The sequence below is a fragment of the Periplaneta americana genome, chromosome 7, assembly GCF_040183065.1.
Source record: "Periplaneta americana isolate PAMFEO1 chromosome 7, P.americana_PAMFEO1_priV1, whole genome shotgun sequence".
Classification (NCBI taxonomy): Eukaryota; Metazoa; Arthropoda; class Insecta; order Blattodea; family Blattidae; genus Periplaneta; species Periplaneta americana.
The window spans coordinates 88220403-88240040 of NC_091123.1; the positions used below are offsets into that span (position 1 = coordinate 88220403).

The 19638-nt window shown below is 34.7% G+C and overlaps 1 protein-coding gene across 4 annotated transcripts in view; it reads right to left on the bottom strand.

Annotated features, from left to right (window-relative positions):
* The window catches only part of Chi (LIM domain-binding protein 2 Chi), a 447709-nt gene that overhangs the window by 26141 nt on the left and 401930 nt on the right, over window positions 1-19638 (bottom strand). For all 4 annotated transcript variants that reach the window (XM_069831011.1, XM_069831010.1, XM_069831009.1 and 1 more), the window contains one exon: window positions 8130-8257. In XM_069831011.1, the coding sequence (XP_069687112.1) occupies window positions 8130-8257 (128 nt within the window). The remainder of the gene's footprint in view (window positions 1-8129; window positions 8258-19638) is intronic.

Here is a 19638-nt window from a genome sequence, read left to right on the forward strand (position 1 = left end):
AATCACGTAAGTGAAGTGGGTAGGCATTGGATACATACACAACTTGATTTTTAAATGACAATGAAATATGTTTTCATGAAAAGTCCTATTCTGTGTCTATTGGCCCGAATCTAATACGATGTTTTTTTTTTTTTTTTTTTTTTTTTTTTTTTTTTTTTTTTTTTTTTTTTTTTCCCCACATAAAAACAGTGCTGCGAAAACTGGACTCTTATTATAATCGAGACTTAAGCCATTTAAAGTGTGAAAGACGTCTCACTTGTATGTTACGTATATAGGATTGGACCTGCCGCTCTGTCAAGGTCACGTGTTCAATCTGATCTACCCTATTCCCGATTTTTGTTACTGTACTGGTACTGTAATATTACCATACTCTCTCTCATGCATTGAATTTATTCTAATGTGTTTGAGTTTGTTTGGAGGTTTAGTAAATTCATATAAAATACGAAAACAAAAGTCTATAAATAATTATAGATGACTCTACAAAGGTGCAGTGCGGCGTTATTTACATATTTAGTCAACAATTGTAGTCTAACCACCAATGAGATACTGCATTGGGTAGTAGTGAAGGATTTGAAAGAAATTACAATACTACCGGTACTACTTTTTAATGTTGTTCCTTTCTCCCTCAAATTATTTTTGTTATTTCTAGGCCTAAACTTAACTTCCACTTTAATAAAAATATTCTTACTTTGTTAGCAGCACTTTCTTCCACAGTCAATTCAATTTTAAAAATTTGTTTTAAAAACTTAACTTCTGGTTGCAGATCCTATTATTTAATGGTATTTCAGTGACAGTACAGTTCATGAGTTTGAAGCTTGCTAATTACAGTATTGTTCTTATTAAACTTGAAAATGGCAGAGGCAGAACCAGAACCCCAATCAAGTAGAACAGGTAGCACAGAATGAAGAGATTCTTCTGTGTCGAAAGTAAATAAAGGAGTGAGAAGAAATTACGATTTCAATTTTAAACTTCAAGCTACAAATGAATATCCCCCCCCCCCCGAAATAAGGGTATAAGTACAAAGGGAAACCATGCACCATATACCCTTATTCCAGTGGGGTATAAAAAAAAAAGTAATGTCCAAGCAGCTAAAATGTTTGGCGTTTCAGAAGCAAATATAGTATGTCTTTGATATAAAAATGAAGAAAGGTTAGAAATTCGTGCTCTACCAGAAAATCATTCAGAGGGCTGAAGGCTGGGAGATTTGAACAAATCAACAAACATGTGTTACAGTATGTTGTGGAAAAGTGAAATGAAGGTTTCTCCATAAGTTGTGAAGTAATTATTATGAAGGCACAGGAAATCGCTTGCGAGTTAAATATCAGCAGAAGCCAATTTAAGGAGAGTATAGGGTGGTGTAGACACACAATGAGGCGCTCAGGGTAAAACTTTACAATGTCGAACTACAGTGGTGCAGCGCTTGTCTTCAGATTATATGGAGAAGTTAGTGTCATATCAGAGACACATAATAAAACTTTGAGAAGAACACAACTGTCTTCTTCGTCAGATGGGCAATGCAAACCGAACTCTGGTTTTCTCTGATATGGCAACTAACATAATAGTGGACAAAAAAGGGTCAAAATCAGTTTTAGTGAGAACAACAGGCAATGAAAAAGCATGCATTACATTGTAACTGCAGATGATCGGAAACTATCACCATATGCCATTTTGAAGAGTAAAACCCTTCCTGAAGAGCCATCACCCCCTGGTGTAATCTTGCGAGCACAGGAGAAGGGCTGGATGACTGAGGAGTTGATGGCTGACTGGTTTAAGGTTGTGTGGGGACGACGACAAAGTGCTTTGTTAAGGAAGAGGGGGAATGTTACGGTATATGTACACCTTTACATACAAAAAAAAATTTGTTTTGCATAATTTTGCTCTGTAAAATTTTTATACAATTGAGAATGGTACCAGAGAGAGAATGAAATGAACAAATCCCTTGAAATTATGTCTAAATTGTTTATAAAAATTATTTTGTTTGTAATTTTGACATACAACTTGAAACATGATAGCTCATGCAGTTTTTAAGATAGAGCCACATTTTTTTCACTGTTTTATAGCTAAAACTATTCTTTAGTGCCTGACATAGAGCTATTTTTTTATTTTCATTTACATTAATTAAATATTACCATATATGTAACTTATACTAATATTTTATGTTGCATATATCATGTAAAAAATCTATAGATAATTATTAACTACATTAATGTTATTTTACTCATTGTCAGGCACTAGGGGACATTTTAAGCTTCAAAATGACACCAATATCATCTTGGTATCACCATATTTGACTGAGATATCATGTTTAAAAGAATTAAATATTCTAAATGAACCACAAACGTTCAGAGCCTAGAAGACTGCATCATCATATGTCACCCCTTAAGCAGCTTCATGTCGGTCCTGTTTCAGCTTCTTTCTGCCTCTCAAATACCTCCTCCTTGTTTTAACTTCAGGTGTTGAATGTTTTTTGGCATTTTTGTTCTTATTTTCCATTGATGCAACAAATTCTGTGATGGTGCTTGTCCCAGCGTTTATGCTCATCCTCCTCAGAATTTTAATTTCTCCTTTTGGACTCTTATTAAAATGACGTACAACATCACTGACACACAAATTTACAGTTTTATGACTAACAGTAAAAGATTATAAATTACTTCATTATGTAAAAACGTGTTTCCAATCTAATAATCATGCCTTGATATCTATGCATCTATTTTGGGACTAGAAAGAAGTTTATTTTACAAGCAATGCTGGACGAGGGGATTGACTGCTACGAGGATCACTCCAAAAGTAATCTACAATATTTATTTAAAAATTACATTTTTAGCCTACAGCTTTGCTATTTTCATAGAATGTAGATACATCCTTCAGGAACAATATGTCACTTTTCCACATAATCCCCGCACCTTTCAACTGCCTTACGCCACCTTGGAATGAGGGCCTGTATATCTGCACAATAAAAGTCTGAACTAACACATCTGAGCTACTCTCTGGCGCTACTCACGGGAACAACTTAAATTAAGTTTGAATACAAGGGGGAAGGATGTAACTATGACCTCCATAAATTGCAAAGGTTTAGAATAAAAAATAAATTAAAAAAATTGTTGTGCATTACTTTAGGAGTGATCTTCATAGAAGTGACCATGGCTGATGACGCAGAATTTTGGAAAATGGGACTTATCTGAAAAACCATAAGGCATAAATCGAAAATTCTTATATCAAATTAAAGGGGAGAAAATTCTCTAATAAAATAGTTATATTTTGAAAATTCTAATTTTTCATCATTTTTTGTGGGTGTACATATACCTTAATTCTAGATCCTTTTCGTGGCCACACTACTGAAAAAATAAAGAAACCGATTTCAGAAATGAACACGGATTTAGTTATTATCCCTGGGAGAATGACATTTCAACTTCATGTGCTGGAAGTTGTAGTTAATAAACCCTTTAAGGATCATCTGCGTAAACAGTACAATGACTGATTGCTTAATGGGGACAATGCTCTCACCTCAGCAGGGAAACTAAAAAACCAAGTGTGCAATTGCTAGCCCAGTGGATAATTGCAGCATGGAACAGCATTAGCAGTGAATCTATTGTGAATGGTTTCAAGTGTTGTTTCCAATAACATGGATGGCAGTGAGGATGACATTTTGTGGGAGTATGGTCAATCCGCAGAAAGTTCCAGTTCAGAAGATGAGGCTGTTGGAGAAGAAGAGGAAGAATGGGAGTGAAACAGAAGTGTGTGGTGCTAAAAACCTAGAACTTGGTGATAAAGGTACAATTTATTAGTTTTCTTTCGTTCTATAACATTTTTAATGTATAATAATTGTATATAGCATAATATTTTTATTTTCCTAAAAAGAACATCTGAAAACTTGGGGTTGTATTATATTCAAGGTCGTACTACATTTGGGCCAATATGGAAATTTGCTACTTTCCATCTTAAGGGTTTCGTGTAAGGCAATGAATATGACCAACAATGAATGCGTCAATTTTAATATTCAAATTATCTTACAAGTTATCTCATAAATATGGAGTTCTGACAAACCTGTAGAAGAATGATCAAATACGAGGAGAATAAATGACAACTACTGTTCTCCAACCAGGAGATAAACCGTGAAAGGAATGTGCTTACTATTGCATCATCTACTGGAGCGAAGTAGATAGATAATATTAGAGTTATAACATCAGTTTAAAAATCATGCACTCTCCTGCATATGTTATTTCCTGTATGGAGGGATTAGAAGACCAGGAGATTAACAGTGATCTAATTTTGTAACTAGGGTAGTATAAAAATGTGTATATCAGTGTTATGGTTTGTGCTTGAGAGGTAGCCAATAGAGATACGAGTAGCCACGTGTGTGACCTTCATTCACAGCATCAGCCTGCTTCGTTTCATTCTCTGGAGACTTTCTCGTGGTTGGAGTACAGCAGTGGTTGATGTGATAAAATGCCATACAATATTTTCGTCAATAAATACCAACCATGTTAAAAATTGTTATTTCCATTACAATAATTCTCACTGTCATAAGCCTGCTGAAGCATTTGGAAGGTCTCTATTCCAGAGTTTTCAAGTTTGACGCAGAATTTGATGTTATAATAATAATAATAATAATAATAATAATAATAATAATAACTATATATATTTATTGTGGCAACCCTGCTAGAAACTTCTCGTTGCCTCGGAATTCGAGCACGCGTCTGGCAGAAGGGAGGGCGCGCAGGAGGCGCGAGAGACGAGGCGAGGACACACTGGGCCACGGCAGAGAGTAGGAAGAAAAGCAACTGCAACTGAGGGGAGAAATCCGGAGAAGTCTCGAGAAGCGCCATCCTCTCAGCATCTGCAGAAATTTCGAGCGTCGAAGGAACGAGAAAGTGTGATTTCACAATAAATAGAAGACGCGAAGAAGACCCAAGCCAGTTTAGTTTGGACAGCAAGCCAGTGAGTTATGAAGCAGCAGTGAGCGTCCAGGCGGAAGCAACGCAGCCGGAAATTTTTGGTTCAGTGTGCAGTGAACTTTATCTGAAAGTCTTGAGTTCAGTGGACTCTCTGGAAGTCTTGGGTTCGATATACTGTGAACTTGAGTGAATGAGCTAGAAGAACTAGCCAAGGCAAACGAACTGTGAACTGAGAACTGACAGTTTTGTTTTGTAAATAATGCTTTGTGAACATTAGTTGAGATTAGGAGTACATTGTTATTGTCAATAATCCAAGTGAATTGTCATTGTCTGTGGAGTGCAATAATGAATACTGTGTTGCTGTGTGGAGTGAAATACCCATTGTTGACGGGAGTGTTTTAAATTCAGTTATAGAAAGTCATTGTGCTGTTGTGTTGAATTAAAAGTCACAATATATTAACACACTTGTATGTGAGGCTTGGCAATATATTGAAACTGTATTTGTTTCAAATTCAATTTTCCTATATCTGCTGGCTTATTTTGTCCTTAATAGAACCACAACTTGTGCATGTAAAGTCTTTTGTCGTATTCGTACAGCAGATATTTGTTTAGTGTTCTGTAGTGTCAGAGTGTTTCGTACTTAAACAATTTTCAGTAATCAAGAGCTTTAGAAAGTAAATTGCTATTAATTTATAACATGCTTTCTATGTGCAAACATTTGGAATAGTAGTCACTATGAAATTCGTCACATAAAAGCAAGGGCTCTAAGTCCATCTAATATAAGATCTGCTCTTGACATATTACTCTGCGTACATGTTTGACTAGCCCTACCCCAACCTGTTGTTATGTTTCAGCTTATTGATTTCAAATGTATGTTTCGCATCTATACACCTCTGTTCGTGATGTGGAGTACTACATCCAATACTGACAATACATATTAAACAAAATATTTCAGCTATCTGTACATTTCTACAATTGCCTACTTATTCAACAAACACAATATTTGATATGAGTTGCCATAATAAATTTTTCTTTATCAATAATATAGATGATTTTTAAGGATAATTTCACATTGTATGAGGCATTATTGTGTACTACTGTATTTTACGAAAGAATAAGGATAACTACGTCTCTGCTATACATTGTTATATAATTCGTAAATCCAAGACAAAATGAGAAGTAAAGAACTCTTTCTTCCCTTCTGCCCTGAGTACTTGGGTCAGTGTTTAGATCAAGAGTGGTTCTTACTTTGGATAATCTATAGTAATTTCCATTCAACGTTATAGTATGTGACATGCTTACAATAAATAACTCTATTATAACACCATCAATATTTGTTTCACACCGGAAAGAGGATAGAAATGTGCAGCAATTTTGCTCTAACAGAGTTTGCCATTTCTTTCTGTCTTATACTTTGCAAAGTGCACACAGTACTGACATGACAATCATTCATGTAGCAACTCGATTCACTTAAAAGACATTGTACACCCCACAGTCAATTATATGCCTTACTTGTACTCCTTGAAGATGAAATTTGAGGATACTGATAGTTTCGTTATCTCAAGTGCTTTTGTTATTAATATCTAGAGTTGCTGATTATAGGCGAAGGCTATTCAAACATGGCTCAAACTATACTGTATATGCTATACTTTACTTCTTTTCTTTATTATTATTATTATTATTATTATTATTATTATTATTATTATTATTAAATAAAGATCACGATTCCGAACTTACAATTTTGTTTTTAACTAATAAAAAATATTTTTTGAGGCTATATTTATATGATTTTTTGCACACAAGCTTGTATTTTCTCTAAACTCATGTCTTAAATCCTACTATATAACATTAGAACTCAGTAACCTCTAACAATAATTAAAATTTGTTTATATACTGCAAATGAATCGAGGAATACTAAAACATTCTAAGTCACTATTTTTACAAAATTGATTTAATGGCGGGAAGTCATCCTTTGAAGGTAAATACAACTATGTATGCAAGACATTCTAAGTCAAGTCTCTTTGTATGGTGATATAAGAGTTCTGTATTGCACAGTGAAAACAAAAACGTTCTGAGTCAATGACGCAGAACCATTCTGTTTCCATTGTTCAGACTGACTCAGAACCTTTTCGTTTGTATTGGCTAGATTGTTTTCCCAGTAAACTGAAATGGTGACAGTTGAGTTTGTTTTGTAAGATTTCAGGGTTAGTAAGAGATTGAAAATGGATGAAGAAAGTAGAAGGAGAATTAATGTGAAAAAAGAGTCAGAGTGGAAGAGAAATATCATTAAAAAGGAAGAGTTAAAGCAAACGAGTATGTTGATTACAAGAATAGAGTAGTACCTGCTGTAACAACAGGACAACATTGTGGGTAAGTAGGCATAGCCTTGATTAGATTATAACTTAACCTAGCTTAGTAACAGAATGGATTTAATACCAGTCTATGTAATGAACATCATAAACTTTTAAATTATGTTGCGGCTGGACATCATTGTGTGTAAGTACGCCTATATTAGAGAAGATTGGAATGTAGGTGTAGCTAAAGTTAACAGAATGATATCTAACTAATTTGCATAATGGTTTACATTATAAACTTTGAAATTTCAGACAATCGATATCCCAGCAGGCAGCCCAAAAAGTATTAATACTCAGTAGACCTTATGGGCCGTATTCATAAACCAGTGTTAGCGATAGGATATGATTTGAATTCTGTACTAGTAACCAGTGGATAGCCGGAGCTAGCTTAGTACGCTCGTAGCGCGTGCTGCGAAATGTCTATGAATAGCACCCTAAGTCTACTGTGCTGGCCCAAGCAGGCCTAACCTATAAAATTACAGTAATAGAAATATAGGTACATTTTTAAAGAAACCTCGTCTTATATTCATCATAGAAAAACGCACATGTGTTTTAAGTTAGTATGTACTTAAAAAATATAAATAGTTTTCTCAAAAACTTATTTTTCTGGAGATCTATCATGTCATAATTCAATAATCAATGCCATTTACCAATCTCAGATTAATTTAGTATCCTCTACTGAATTTGAATTGAATTGAATTCAATCTTCTACTGAACATGTTTATTGCTCAGCTGCTGAATCAGCTTTGTAAATTTACATCAGGTAGTGCTTTTTATACAGAAATATTACCTTATTATCTATGATAAGTTATTCTACAAAAAAACATACCAAGAACATTACTTTATGTGTAAACAGTAATATACTGGCTTCGGTACTTACTTGTGACGCCAAGGAGAAATTGGGTCCAGGAGATCTTTTCTTATTGGGTGCAGGAGGGGCATTGTTCGCTGCTCCACCTGATTGAGAGCCTTTCCGTTTTCGTCTCTTGTTGGCAGGTCGCTGTGATTCTGAAGGCACAGACAAATAGGCGACAATCGTAGAGTTTACACTCAGAAACACATGCTGATGGCCTAGTAACTAAACAAAAGTAAAACAGAACTTAAAAGAAGGATGAACAGTCACAACAAATATAAAAGTGACTCATATGTCTAGTCTGAATAATGATCCATGTATAAATTTCAGTTTTGGAATAAGCTATATTTCTTTAGATGTTTTATATATCCTTTATCCAATATAGTAGAAATTGACTTTTTAAATTAGAAAACACATAGGGCTACTTCAATTAAAACGAGTACACACTGCTTTAAAAGGTTCATAACTATATGTAATAAAGTTAATACTTTTCGTGAATTGGTAGTCATATGACATTGTTTTGCATTGATTCTAGGATGTACTGTACATGAAAATAGCGCCAACTTACAATTTTCATAAATCATCAACGATTGGTCTGTGCACACAGCTGTGAAGAACAGTTCATTACATCCCAAGCTCAGCAATTTGTTATTATAACTTGTCATCCAACCAATATGGGGGCAATGTGTGGTTAGCACAATGATTTCTCCAGCTGTTATGAAACCAGATTTCGCTACCTACTGTAACTCCCCAAATTAATTATAATACTTGATGGGTCTCAATCACTGACTGATTTTTCATAAGAAAATTTCTTCCTCCATTATGACATGAGGAGATATAATACAGTGTGTCTGCAGAAACATTACGGGGTTATAAACTGCTATAACTCTGTCACTATGTGTTTTACGAAATTCATACCGGTGTCATTAGAAGGAACGGCTCAAAGAATTTCAGGAAATGCGTAATTGATAATTGTTGACCGAAACAACAGATGACAGCACAGAAAGAAAAAAAAAACGCCATTTCCATCTGTGCTTAGAGCTAGCCTGCAGTTAAACATTTCTAAATCCACAATTTCCAAGGTCCTATGTTCTTGTCTGCGATTTCACCCCTACAAACTGCAATTAGTGCATAAGTTGAAACCTGATAACTCAATGGGATTCCATCAACTCCTGTTGCTTTCTCATTTTTCATTTCCTTAAGTGCTAGTTTAACTTCTTCTCTTAAAATAGAAAATCCTTTTTCATCTTCTGATATGGTTGCTTTGTCCTCTATGGCTAACTTATCTGGACAATTTCCTGTATGGATGATTGAATTTCTGCGATTCTGGAATTTGTAGGAATATTGACTGAAGCTATGCCTTGGATTGCAGAAATTGAGTCACTAAATATAACAGCGTTTTCGAACATATTAGTTTGATAAATAAGTTGTGTTAATGCCCTGTTGATTGCTGCAATTTCTCCATCAAAGTGAGTAGAACTTCCCGCAGAAAAATAAAAACTCAATAATTTGGAATATATTTCAGCCTTTGCTGGTTCATCATTTTGATATTTGGAGTCATCTGTATAAATGTGTAACCAATATGTGTCGGGGTAGAATGTATTTATAGTTTCAAGGGCAACCTGTTTTGATTCAAGTATAGATGATTCTTCTCTCTTCAAATCCCTAATTAAATTTGTATTATAATTTATATTGTCATATTGTAATGGTGATTTAGGTAATAGGAACTTTTCTGATTTTAAATTAAAATTAAATATATGTCTTAGTTTCTGGATTGTCCATAGAAACCCATTTTGTGTTTTCAATTTTCTGCATCTGAATTGGTAGCTTGACCAGTATGTGTTATGTGGTAACCTTATCACTCGTTCATATTACAACAGTGATCTTTCATGTATCTCCTCTTTTATGGGGTAGATTTAACTGCACCAGTGATTAATCTCATAGCATTATTTTGTGCCACTTCTAATTTGTCAATGGTTTTTGTTAATGCTGTAAGTAAGTTCTACAAAGCATTTGTGGTTTATATATGTTTTAAAGGTTGTATTCAACACCCCCACTTTGTTGTCTTTTCAATACATTGCATCTTGAGTTGGCTTTATCTACTGTATTTTTAACATATTTTTCCCAATTAAGTTTTTGATCAAAGTGTACTCCTAAGTATTTTGGATTTTGCTGTTGAGAGATTTTATGTTCATCTATTAGTAATTGAAAATTGGACAATTTATGACATAAGGAGAAAGATTGATAAAGGGTTTTATTGATATTAGTAGTCATTTTTATTAATTTCGCACCAACTAAATAAAAATTTCAGAACATCATTCATATGTTCTGTTAGTTTGTGTTGTTGATTATGGCGAAATTTAAATATAGCTTCTCCATATATTGTCCAATATAATCTTTGATTAATAAAGTTGTATACCTATTCAAGTAATTTACCACCTATGCATCAACAATACACAGACTCGTAAAAATTTAACGAAACAGACTCTGTTCAAAATAAGAAGCCTCAGGTGAATAAACAGGTGAATTAACAGAGGTAAAATAGACAAAATAGGTTTCCGATAAGAACAAAGTCTTCGAAAATCTTTGTGCCCATTAGTTCAGCAAGCAGAGATGTCTAATATCTTAGTTCAACACACCATTACATTATTAACGTTAAAATCATATAAAACCCATGTAGTGCATCAGCTTTTCTTCCCAGACGATGAGGCTAGAATAAAGGAAAATATCTGTGAATAAATACGAAATATAAATTAAAATGAACTACATAAGAATGTGCCTGGAATGTGCTGAAGAGATGTGAAGCATATTTGAATGCAGAAAGTCACCATTTCCAGCATTTAAAAGAAAAGGTAAGTTTTTTTTTTTCATTTGAGTTCACTTTGCTGCAAATTACATACAGTTTGATGGAAGACAGGTTATCCCTATGGCATGCGAAGGCCTCTAGAACATTGGTTGAGCAGTGGCGTTTCGTCTCGACCACCCAGTAGAAGACAAAATTAAATTGGGTTATTTGAGATTACAGTAACTGTCTTGGTAATAGTATTTCCTTCTTTCAATTAGTCCTTTGTGTTTCCTAATAGTAGTTGATATTCCAGTTATTTACTCAAAATACAGTACACTGGTGTTTGTGACTTCATCAAGAGATACAGATGTATGGATAGAAAAGAAACATTTTGGGCTTAAAGACAAAATTCGAAATCATAAATGAGTGTTAAAATAGTCAACTTAGTAAAAGTGAAATTGGAAGGAACTATGGTTTGATTTCATCAATTCTGTTCACTAACCCAAAAAAATAAAGAAAAAATTCGAGATGCCATTTTAAGAAATGCTTCAGTAAACAGTAAAAAGGTTAAAAACAAATCATGAATATTTGGAGGAAATACTTTTCAAACGGTTCTGTCAACAGAGGGAATTGGATATTGCAATAAGCATCCCAATGTTTAAAATTGTTGTTTTTACTAATGGTAATGAACTGATAAGACTTAATTAGGTTGTGTCATTTTTTCTTTTGCTTCCCAATAGAGTCCTAAAATGTCATACTTAAATCTAAAGCAAACTAATTTGACAGAAATGGAAAATTTTAAATGGTCTTATGGACTGTTTAATTGTTCTACATGAAGGAAAGAGATTTCACTCCATAAATTTATATTAAAATTGGGTTATATAATTTCAGTCTACAACCTATCAAACTTTATACAAATACAGAATTAATTTTCTATCATATCACATAACAATATTATTACCATAAATATTTTCGACTTACAAAAAGTCATCTTCAGGTAGAAAACACATTAATAAATAACAAATTGAACACAGATGACTTAAATTGGGAAGAGAAAAGAACACTTGTACATATTGTGAAGTTGTTGTTGTTTTCTAATGCCAGGCATTTGACAATAAAGTCATTTGACCTCATGCACTCCAATATTTTTCAAAGATATTGTCATGGTCAGCCACTGAAGCACAGATTTTGAGATGTTCCGAATCCATTTCTTGATTGGAATTGCACAATGGGCAGTTAGGGGATTGATATATTCCAATTCTATGCAGGTGCTTGGCCAAACAGTCATGGCCTGTTGCCAATCTAAATGCAGCTACAGACGATTTGCGTGGTAAATCAGCAATTAACTGTGGATTATGATGCAGAGAGTTCCATTTTTTCCTTTGACATTGTGTTATCAAATTTTGTTTGTTGAAGTCTAAGTATGTAGATTTAATAAATCTTTTCACAGAGTAATACATAGATTTAGTAACAGGTCTGTAAGTAGCAGTGCTGCCCTTCTTTGCTAAAGCATCCGCATTCTCATTTCCCAGGATTCCACAATGGGATGGTATCCATTGGAATACAATTCTTTTATTGAGTGTTAACTGAGAGAGCATTTTAGTTATTTCTGTTGTATGAGATGAAGGTGTGTGTTTAGAGACTATTGATGGAATAGCTGCTTTGGAGTCTGACAATATAACTGCATTCTTAAATTTATTGATGTGGCAAAGAAGATTCCTGAGACTTTCACTTATTGAAACGATTTCTCCATCAAAACTTGTGAAGTTAAAACATGTGTAAAACCATTGTAGAGTTATGTGAACTAGTGTGGTTGTGAGCCATTTTTAACATGCAATAAAATAACATTTAATAAATTTGTAATATGTTAAAATAATCCTGTAATACAATAACCACACAATACTTGTGTCTATGACCAGTATGCATATTTTGAAGTTTAAAAATTATGTGTTTAAAAGTTAAAAAAATTATTGTAATATTTAAAATATGGCTGTAATTGCCCACTACTAATACCGTCCTCAATTATAAGTGTCTTTGGAGGAGTACAAGCATTGACATTCTGTGTATATTTGATTTTCAATCACTCGTAGCGATGAGTTATGTTGGACATCTGAAAATGAACGAGAAGATGTTTTTTATAAACATTCATTTGAAAGGAAGCATGAATAATGCTTTCTATTGATTACTTACAGTATTTGAGATGGTGAATATGGAACCAGTTGTCGAAGCCATCTGATCGTTGTGTTACATCAAAGTGAATGATCATATAATACCATGTGAGTTGTGGATAAGGAAGAGAGGGAGGAGCTTCCAGTGGGTAACCAGACGACACTACTCAATGAGTGATTATTTAGTGATGCAATATAGGGGGTTTTGAAAATTCGGGACCTGTTCATTTAATAGTTGAGTGTTATGATTGTAATTTCTCGCAATAAAATATTCTTCTGCTGTGTTAATTAATTGTGGGTTGTTCACTATTTTTAAGATTTGTAATGTATTAGGGATACTATTGAGTTCATGACCTGTGTTGATCAGGTGTGTAGCAAATTTTGATTTGTTTCTGTTGTTAATAAAGTCGAATTTATGCTCTTTAAACCTGGTTTGAAAATCCTTTTGGTTTGACCTATGTATTTCATGTTGCAGTTTGTACAGTTGAATTTATAAATGCCACTATGTAAAGTTTATTACTGTTTCTAATTCTGTTGGGAATTATACGGTTTAGTTTATTGTTGGTTTTATGCGTGATATTCATATTTTCTCTTTTGAAATAAGCAGATAATTGATTATTGGTTTTTCCTATGTAAGTCATGAAGTTCCAAACTTTAGCCTTTTTAGATTCTATAGGTTGTAAAGTGGTGGATGTCTTGTTTTTTAATTTTCTAATTCTATTGCGAATAAAGTTCTCCATCATTTTCTTATTGAAACCATTTTCTGTAGCTAATTCTATTGTGTATTTATATTCTATTGAATAGGCTTGTTTATTTAAAGGTGTATTTATTACATGATCGACCAAATACCTGAATTTACTAATTTTGTGAGAATATGGATGATTGGATGTTTGATATATAGTGTAATTAATTGACATGGTTTTCCAGAAAATATTATAGAGAAATTTATATTGTTTTATTTTAATAGTAGTTGTTGTTTGTTGTTGTTGTTTTCTAATGCCAGGCGTGTGACAATAAAGTCATTTGACCTCTTGCACTCCAATATTTTTCAAAGATATTATCATGGTCAGCCACTGACACACAGATTTTGAGGTATTCCGAAACAATTTCTTGGTATGAGTTGCACAATGGGCAGTTAGGGGACTGATATATTCCAATTCTATGCAGGTGTTTGGCCAAACACTCATGGCCTGTTGCCAATCTAAATGCAGCTACAGACGATTTTCGTTGGTAAATCGGGAATTAACTGTGGATTATGATGCAGAGAGTTCCATTTTTTTCCCTTGACATTGTGTTATCAAATTTTGTTAGTTGAAGTCTAAGTATGTAGATTTAATAAATCTTTTCACAGAGTAATACATAGATTTAGTAACAGGTCTGTAAGTAGCAGTGCTGCCCTTATTTGCTAAAGCATCCGCATTCTCATTTCCCAGGATTCCACAATGGGATGGTATCCATTGGAATACAATTCTTTTATTGAGTGTTAATTGAGAGAGCATTTTAGTTATTTCTGTTGTATGAGATGAAGGTGTGAGTTTAGAGACTATTGATGGAATAGCTGCTTTGGAGTCTGACAATATAACTGCATTCTTAAATTTATTGATGTGGCAAAGAAGATTCCTGAGACTTTCACTTATTGAAACGATTTCTCCATCAAAACTTTTTGTTCCATATCCAAGAGATCTATAAAGTGAGAAGAGACAGCACGTAACACCTGCACTGCACCTTGTTCCTTGGAGATCAAGGATCTGTCGGTGGAGTGAAAATGGCTTAAATCGAGGAAATTGATACTTCTATTGTGTTCTTCTTTGTACAGCATAATATTAAAGCATTCTTCCGATATGTTGATGATACCTTAATAATACACAATGGTACTGCACAACCAGAACATAATGTCAATACCTTCAATAGTTTGCATACCAAAATAAACGAAGAAGAACACAACAGAAGTATCAATTTTCTCGATGTAACTATTAAAATAAAACAATCTAAATTTCTCTATAATATTTTCCGGAAACCCATGTCAATTAATTACACCATACAACAATCATCCATATTCTCACAAAATTAGTAAATTCAGGTATTTGATCGGTCGTTTAATAAATACACCTTTAAATAAACAAGATTATTCAATAGAATATAAATACACAATACAATTAGCTACAGAAAATGGTTTCAATAAGAAAATGCTTCAGAATTTTATTCGCAATAGAATTAGAAAATTAAAAAACGAGACATCCACCACTTTACAACCTATATTTTATTGGGTTATTTTATGACGCTGTATCAACATCTAGGTTATTTAGCATCTGAATGAAATGAAGGTGATAATGCCAGTGAAATGAGTCCGGGGTCCAGCACCGAAAGTTACCCAGCATTTGCTCGTATTGGGTTGAGGGAAAACCCCGGAAAAAACCTCAACCAGGTAACTTGCCCCGACCGGGATTCGAACCTGGGCCACCTGGTTGCATGGCCAGACGCGCTGACCGTTACTCCACAAGTGTGGACTACAACCTATAAAATCTAAAAAAATAGCTAAAGTTTGGAATTCCATGACATACATAGGAAAAATCAATAATCAATTATTTATCTGCTTATTTCAAAAGAGAAAATATGAATATCACGTATAAAATCAACAATAAACAAAACAGCATAATTCCCAACATAATTAGAAACAGTAATAAACTTTACATAGTGGCATTTATAAATTCAACTGTACAAACTGCAACATGAAATACATAGGTCAAACCAAAAGGAATTTTCAAACCAGGTTTAAAGAGCATAAATCCGACTTTATTAACAACAGAAATAAACCAAAATTTGCTACAAACTTGATCAACATAGGCCATGAACTCAATAGTATCCCTAATACATTACAAATCTTAAAAATAGTGAACAACCCACAATTAATTAACACAGCAGAAGAATATTTTATTGCGAGAAATTACAATCATAACACTCAACTATTAAATGAACAGGTCCCGAATTTTCAAAACCGTCTATACTGCATCACTAAATAATCACTCATCGAGTAGTGTCGCCTGGTTACCCACTGGAAACTTCTCCCTCCCTTCCCTATCCACAACTCACATGGTATACACGATCAGTCACATTAATGTAACACAACGATGAGATGGCTTCGACATCTGGTTCCATATTCACCATCTTAAATACTGTAAATATCAATAGAAATCATTATCCGTGCTTTCTTTCAAATTAATGTTTATAAAAAACATCTTTTCGTTAATGTTCAGATGTCCAACATATCTCATCACTACAAGTGATTGAAAATCAAATATACATAGAATGTCAATGCCTGTACTCGTCCAAAGACACTTATAATTGAACACAGTATTACTAGTGGGCAATTACAGTTATATTTTAAGTACTACAATAATTTTTTAAACTTTTAAACACATAATTTTTACTTCAAAATATGCATACAATTTGACTAAAACTGGTCATATAACATCCAAAGACACAACTATCGTGTGGTTATTATATTACAGGATTATTTTAACATATAAGTTTATTAAGTGTCATTTTATTGCATGTTAAAAATGGCTCAGAACCACACTAGTTCACATAACTCTACAATGCTTTTACACATGTTTTAACTTCACAATATGTAGAAGTGTTCTTTTCTCTTTTTGTTGTATGTCACCTGTGTTCAATTTGTTATATACAGTATTAATATGTTTTCCACCTGAAGATGACTTTTTATAAGTCGAAAATATTTGTGGTAATAATATTGTAATGTGATATGACAGAAAATTAATTCTGTATTTGTATAAAGTTTGATAAGTTGTATAGACTGAAATTACATAACACAATTTTAATATAAATTCCAACTTATCTGAAATCAAACCTCAATATGACCTTCAAAAAAGCCTAAAGAGTTGAATAACTCCCATCTTCTGTTTAATTCTCAAGTCACCAAATGGCAGCACTGTCACTGAGTGTTCCTTATGTCTATTCACTCTCTATGTTTTATTCTATTGTGGTCGCAGAGAAAGTTGCAACCTCTGTAAAACACATGGAATGCACAGTAGGATGGATCGAAAATGTTTTTTTTTGGGGAGGAGGGAAATTCAAAGTTGGATAGCGAAAGAAGTTTTATTATGTCCCAGTACTTAAGCACAAAAAATTTCAATGTTTTGAAAACATTTTTAGCCGAAATGCAATGGTCTCGAATTTTTAGAATTTATGTAAAATTACTCCCATTTACTAAATAATTATTTGATAGCCCTTCACTTGACATAGACTGTAACCTTAAGTTGTTATGACTCATTTAATACTGTAAGGGCCCCATGCACGCAAATACTTACCTGGAGGTAAGTCTGTACAGACTCTCTGAGAGGTACATCTGAATTGGATGATTGCCCATACACGCTCAGACTTAATCCTAGAAATTGCAAGAGGTCATTGAAGTCAATTATTTTCCATGGAGAAATGCTATTCCTCCATGGTTCTGCATTCATTTGTTTGCGATTCCTTGGCACAATTCTGAAATAATGTTATAACTAAGAGAGCGAAATTTAGGCAAAAACCTATTTTTTTCCTTGATACATACAGGCTTGAGATTTAATAGTTACATTTTTCATGGAAATATAGGTATAAATAAAGGGGCTTTATAGTGCCTAAAAATGCCTATTTCGAAGTTAGTGCCTATTTTTAAGTTCCCCCCACCCCACATCTTCTTCGTAACTGTTTACTGCTTTCCTTAACATCCTATACTGTTTACTGTTTACATTCCAAGACGGATAACAACTTCTTCCTAGCAGTGAACAACACAATAGGGAAGTACCTCCGGGCCACCCCTTCTCATTCTTACAATCTTTCAATCCTAAAATTCCAACTTTCAGTCAGCCTGGGTAGCACAGTCGGTATAGCGCTGGCCTTCTGTGCTCGAGGTTGCGGGTTCGATCCTGGCCTTGGTCAATGGCATTTAAGGGTGCTTAAATGCGACAGGCTCATGTCAGTAGATTTAATGGCATGTAAAAGAACTCCTGCATGACAAATTATTATTATTATTATTATTATTATTATTGTTATTATTATCATTATCATTCCTCTGTCTGTCAGCAATTTAACATAAACTTGCTGGGTTGTATCCGAATAAGCATTCTCTTACATTCCAAGATAAATAACCCCCCCTTCCTTTTTTTTCACCATTTTTAAGTACAGCAGTGAACGACACAATAGCCACAATACGAGGCCTGTCTAAAAAGTATCCGACCTTTAGCCAGAAAAAATATTTCAAATACCTGACGGGGTTGGGACCCTAATCCCCTTCAAAGTAGGCCCCTTGTGCTTGCACACACTTAGCCCACCGATCCTTCCATTGCCAGAAACACCTCTGGAAGTCTTCTTTTGGAATGGTGTTCAGCTCCGTCATCGCGTTCCGCATTATCTCTTCTCTACTCTCAAAACGGGATCCTTTCAGTGGTGTTTTCAATTTTGGAAACAACCAGAAGTCGCAATTAGCCAGGTCTGGAGAGTAGGGAGGTTGGCGAACGGTTGTAATTCCATGTTTGGCCAAGAAAGTGTGGATCAATTGGGATGAATGTGCGGGGGCGTTGTCGTGATGCAAGTGCCAGTTGTTCGCCGTCCACATGTCTGGTCTTTTGCGCCGAACTGCATCACGGAGTCGCCGGAGAACATCGTGATAGTACTCCTTTGTCACCGTTTGTCCTTCCGGTGCGTATTCGTGATGCACAATTCCACGGACATCAAAGAAAACAGTCAGCATCACCTTGATTTTGCTTCGCACCTGCCGCGCTTTCTTCGGCCTTGGAGACTCGGGATGCTTCCATTGCGACGACTGTCTTTTTGTTTCTGGGTCGTACCCATACACCCATGACTCATCTCCAGTTTTCACGAAAGAGGTCTTTTTGTTCCGGGGACAACAACTTGGGCACGAATTTCGCAGCCACTCAGTTCATGTTCAAATCATCACGCAAAATTGCATGTGCAGAATCTTTACTCACTCCAACCTCTTCGGCAATCTCCCGCACGGTCAAACGACGATCTGCCATCACCAAATTTTGCACCCTCTCAACAACAGCTGCACTCCGAGCAGTTTGGGGCCTGCCACAACGCTGCTCACTCTCCGCTGATGTGCGGCCATCTTTGAATCGGTTGAACCACTCCTTAATTTGTGTTACACCATCGCATCTTCCCCAAACGCCTGCTGAATCTTACGAATTGTTTGACTTTGAGAATCACCAAGCTTTTGACAAAATTTGATGCAGTATCTTTGCTCAATTCGTTCAGTCATCTTGCGAGAAAACTAAATCCGACAAACACTTAGAACAGCACCTTACTTGGCGACCACCAGCCATTGACTGGCACAAGCGAATGCGGTGAAAAAATTCAAGCATGCGCATTACGGTTCCTCCTTCCACCGTGCACAGTGGCGCTGCCTTAGAATCACTACTTTGCGCGGGAAAATTTAAGGTCGGATACTTTTTAGACAGGCCTCGTACATCTACTGTGAAGCAAACTATGGAAATGTGATTGGTGAATGAAAAACACTAACTTAAAGACAGAATGTCTTCATTTTGTGTATGCATGTGTATGT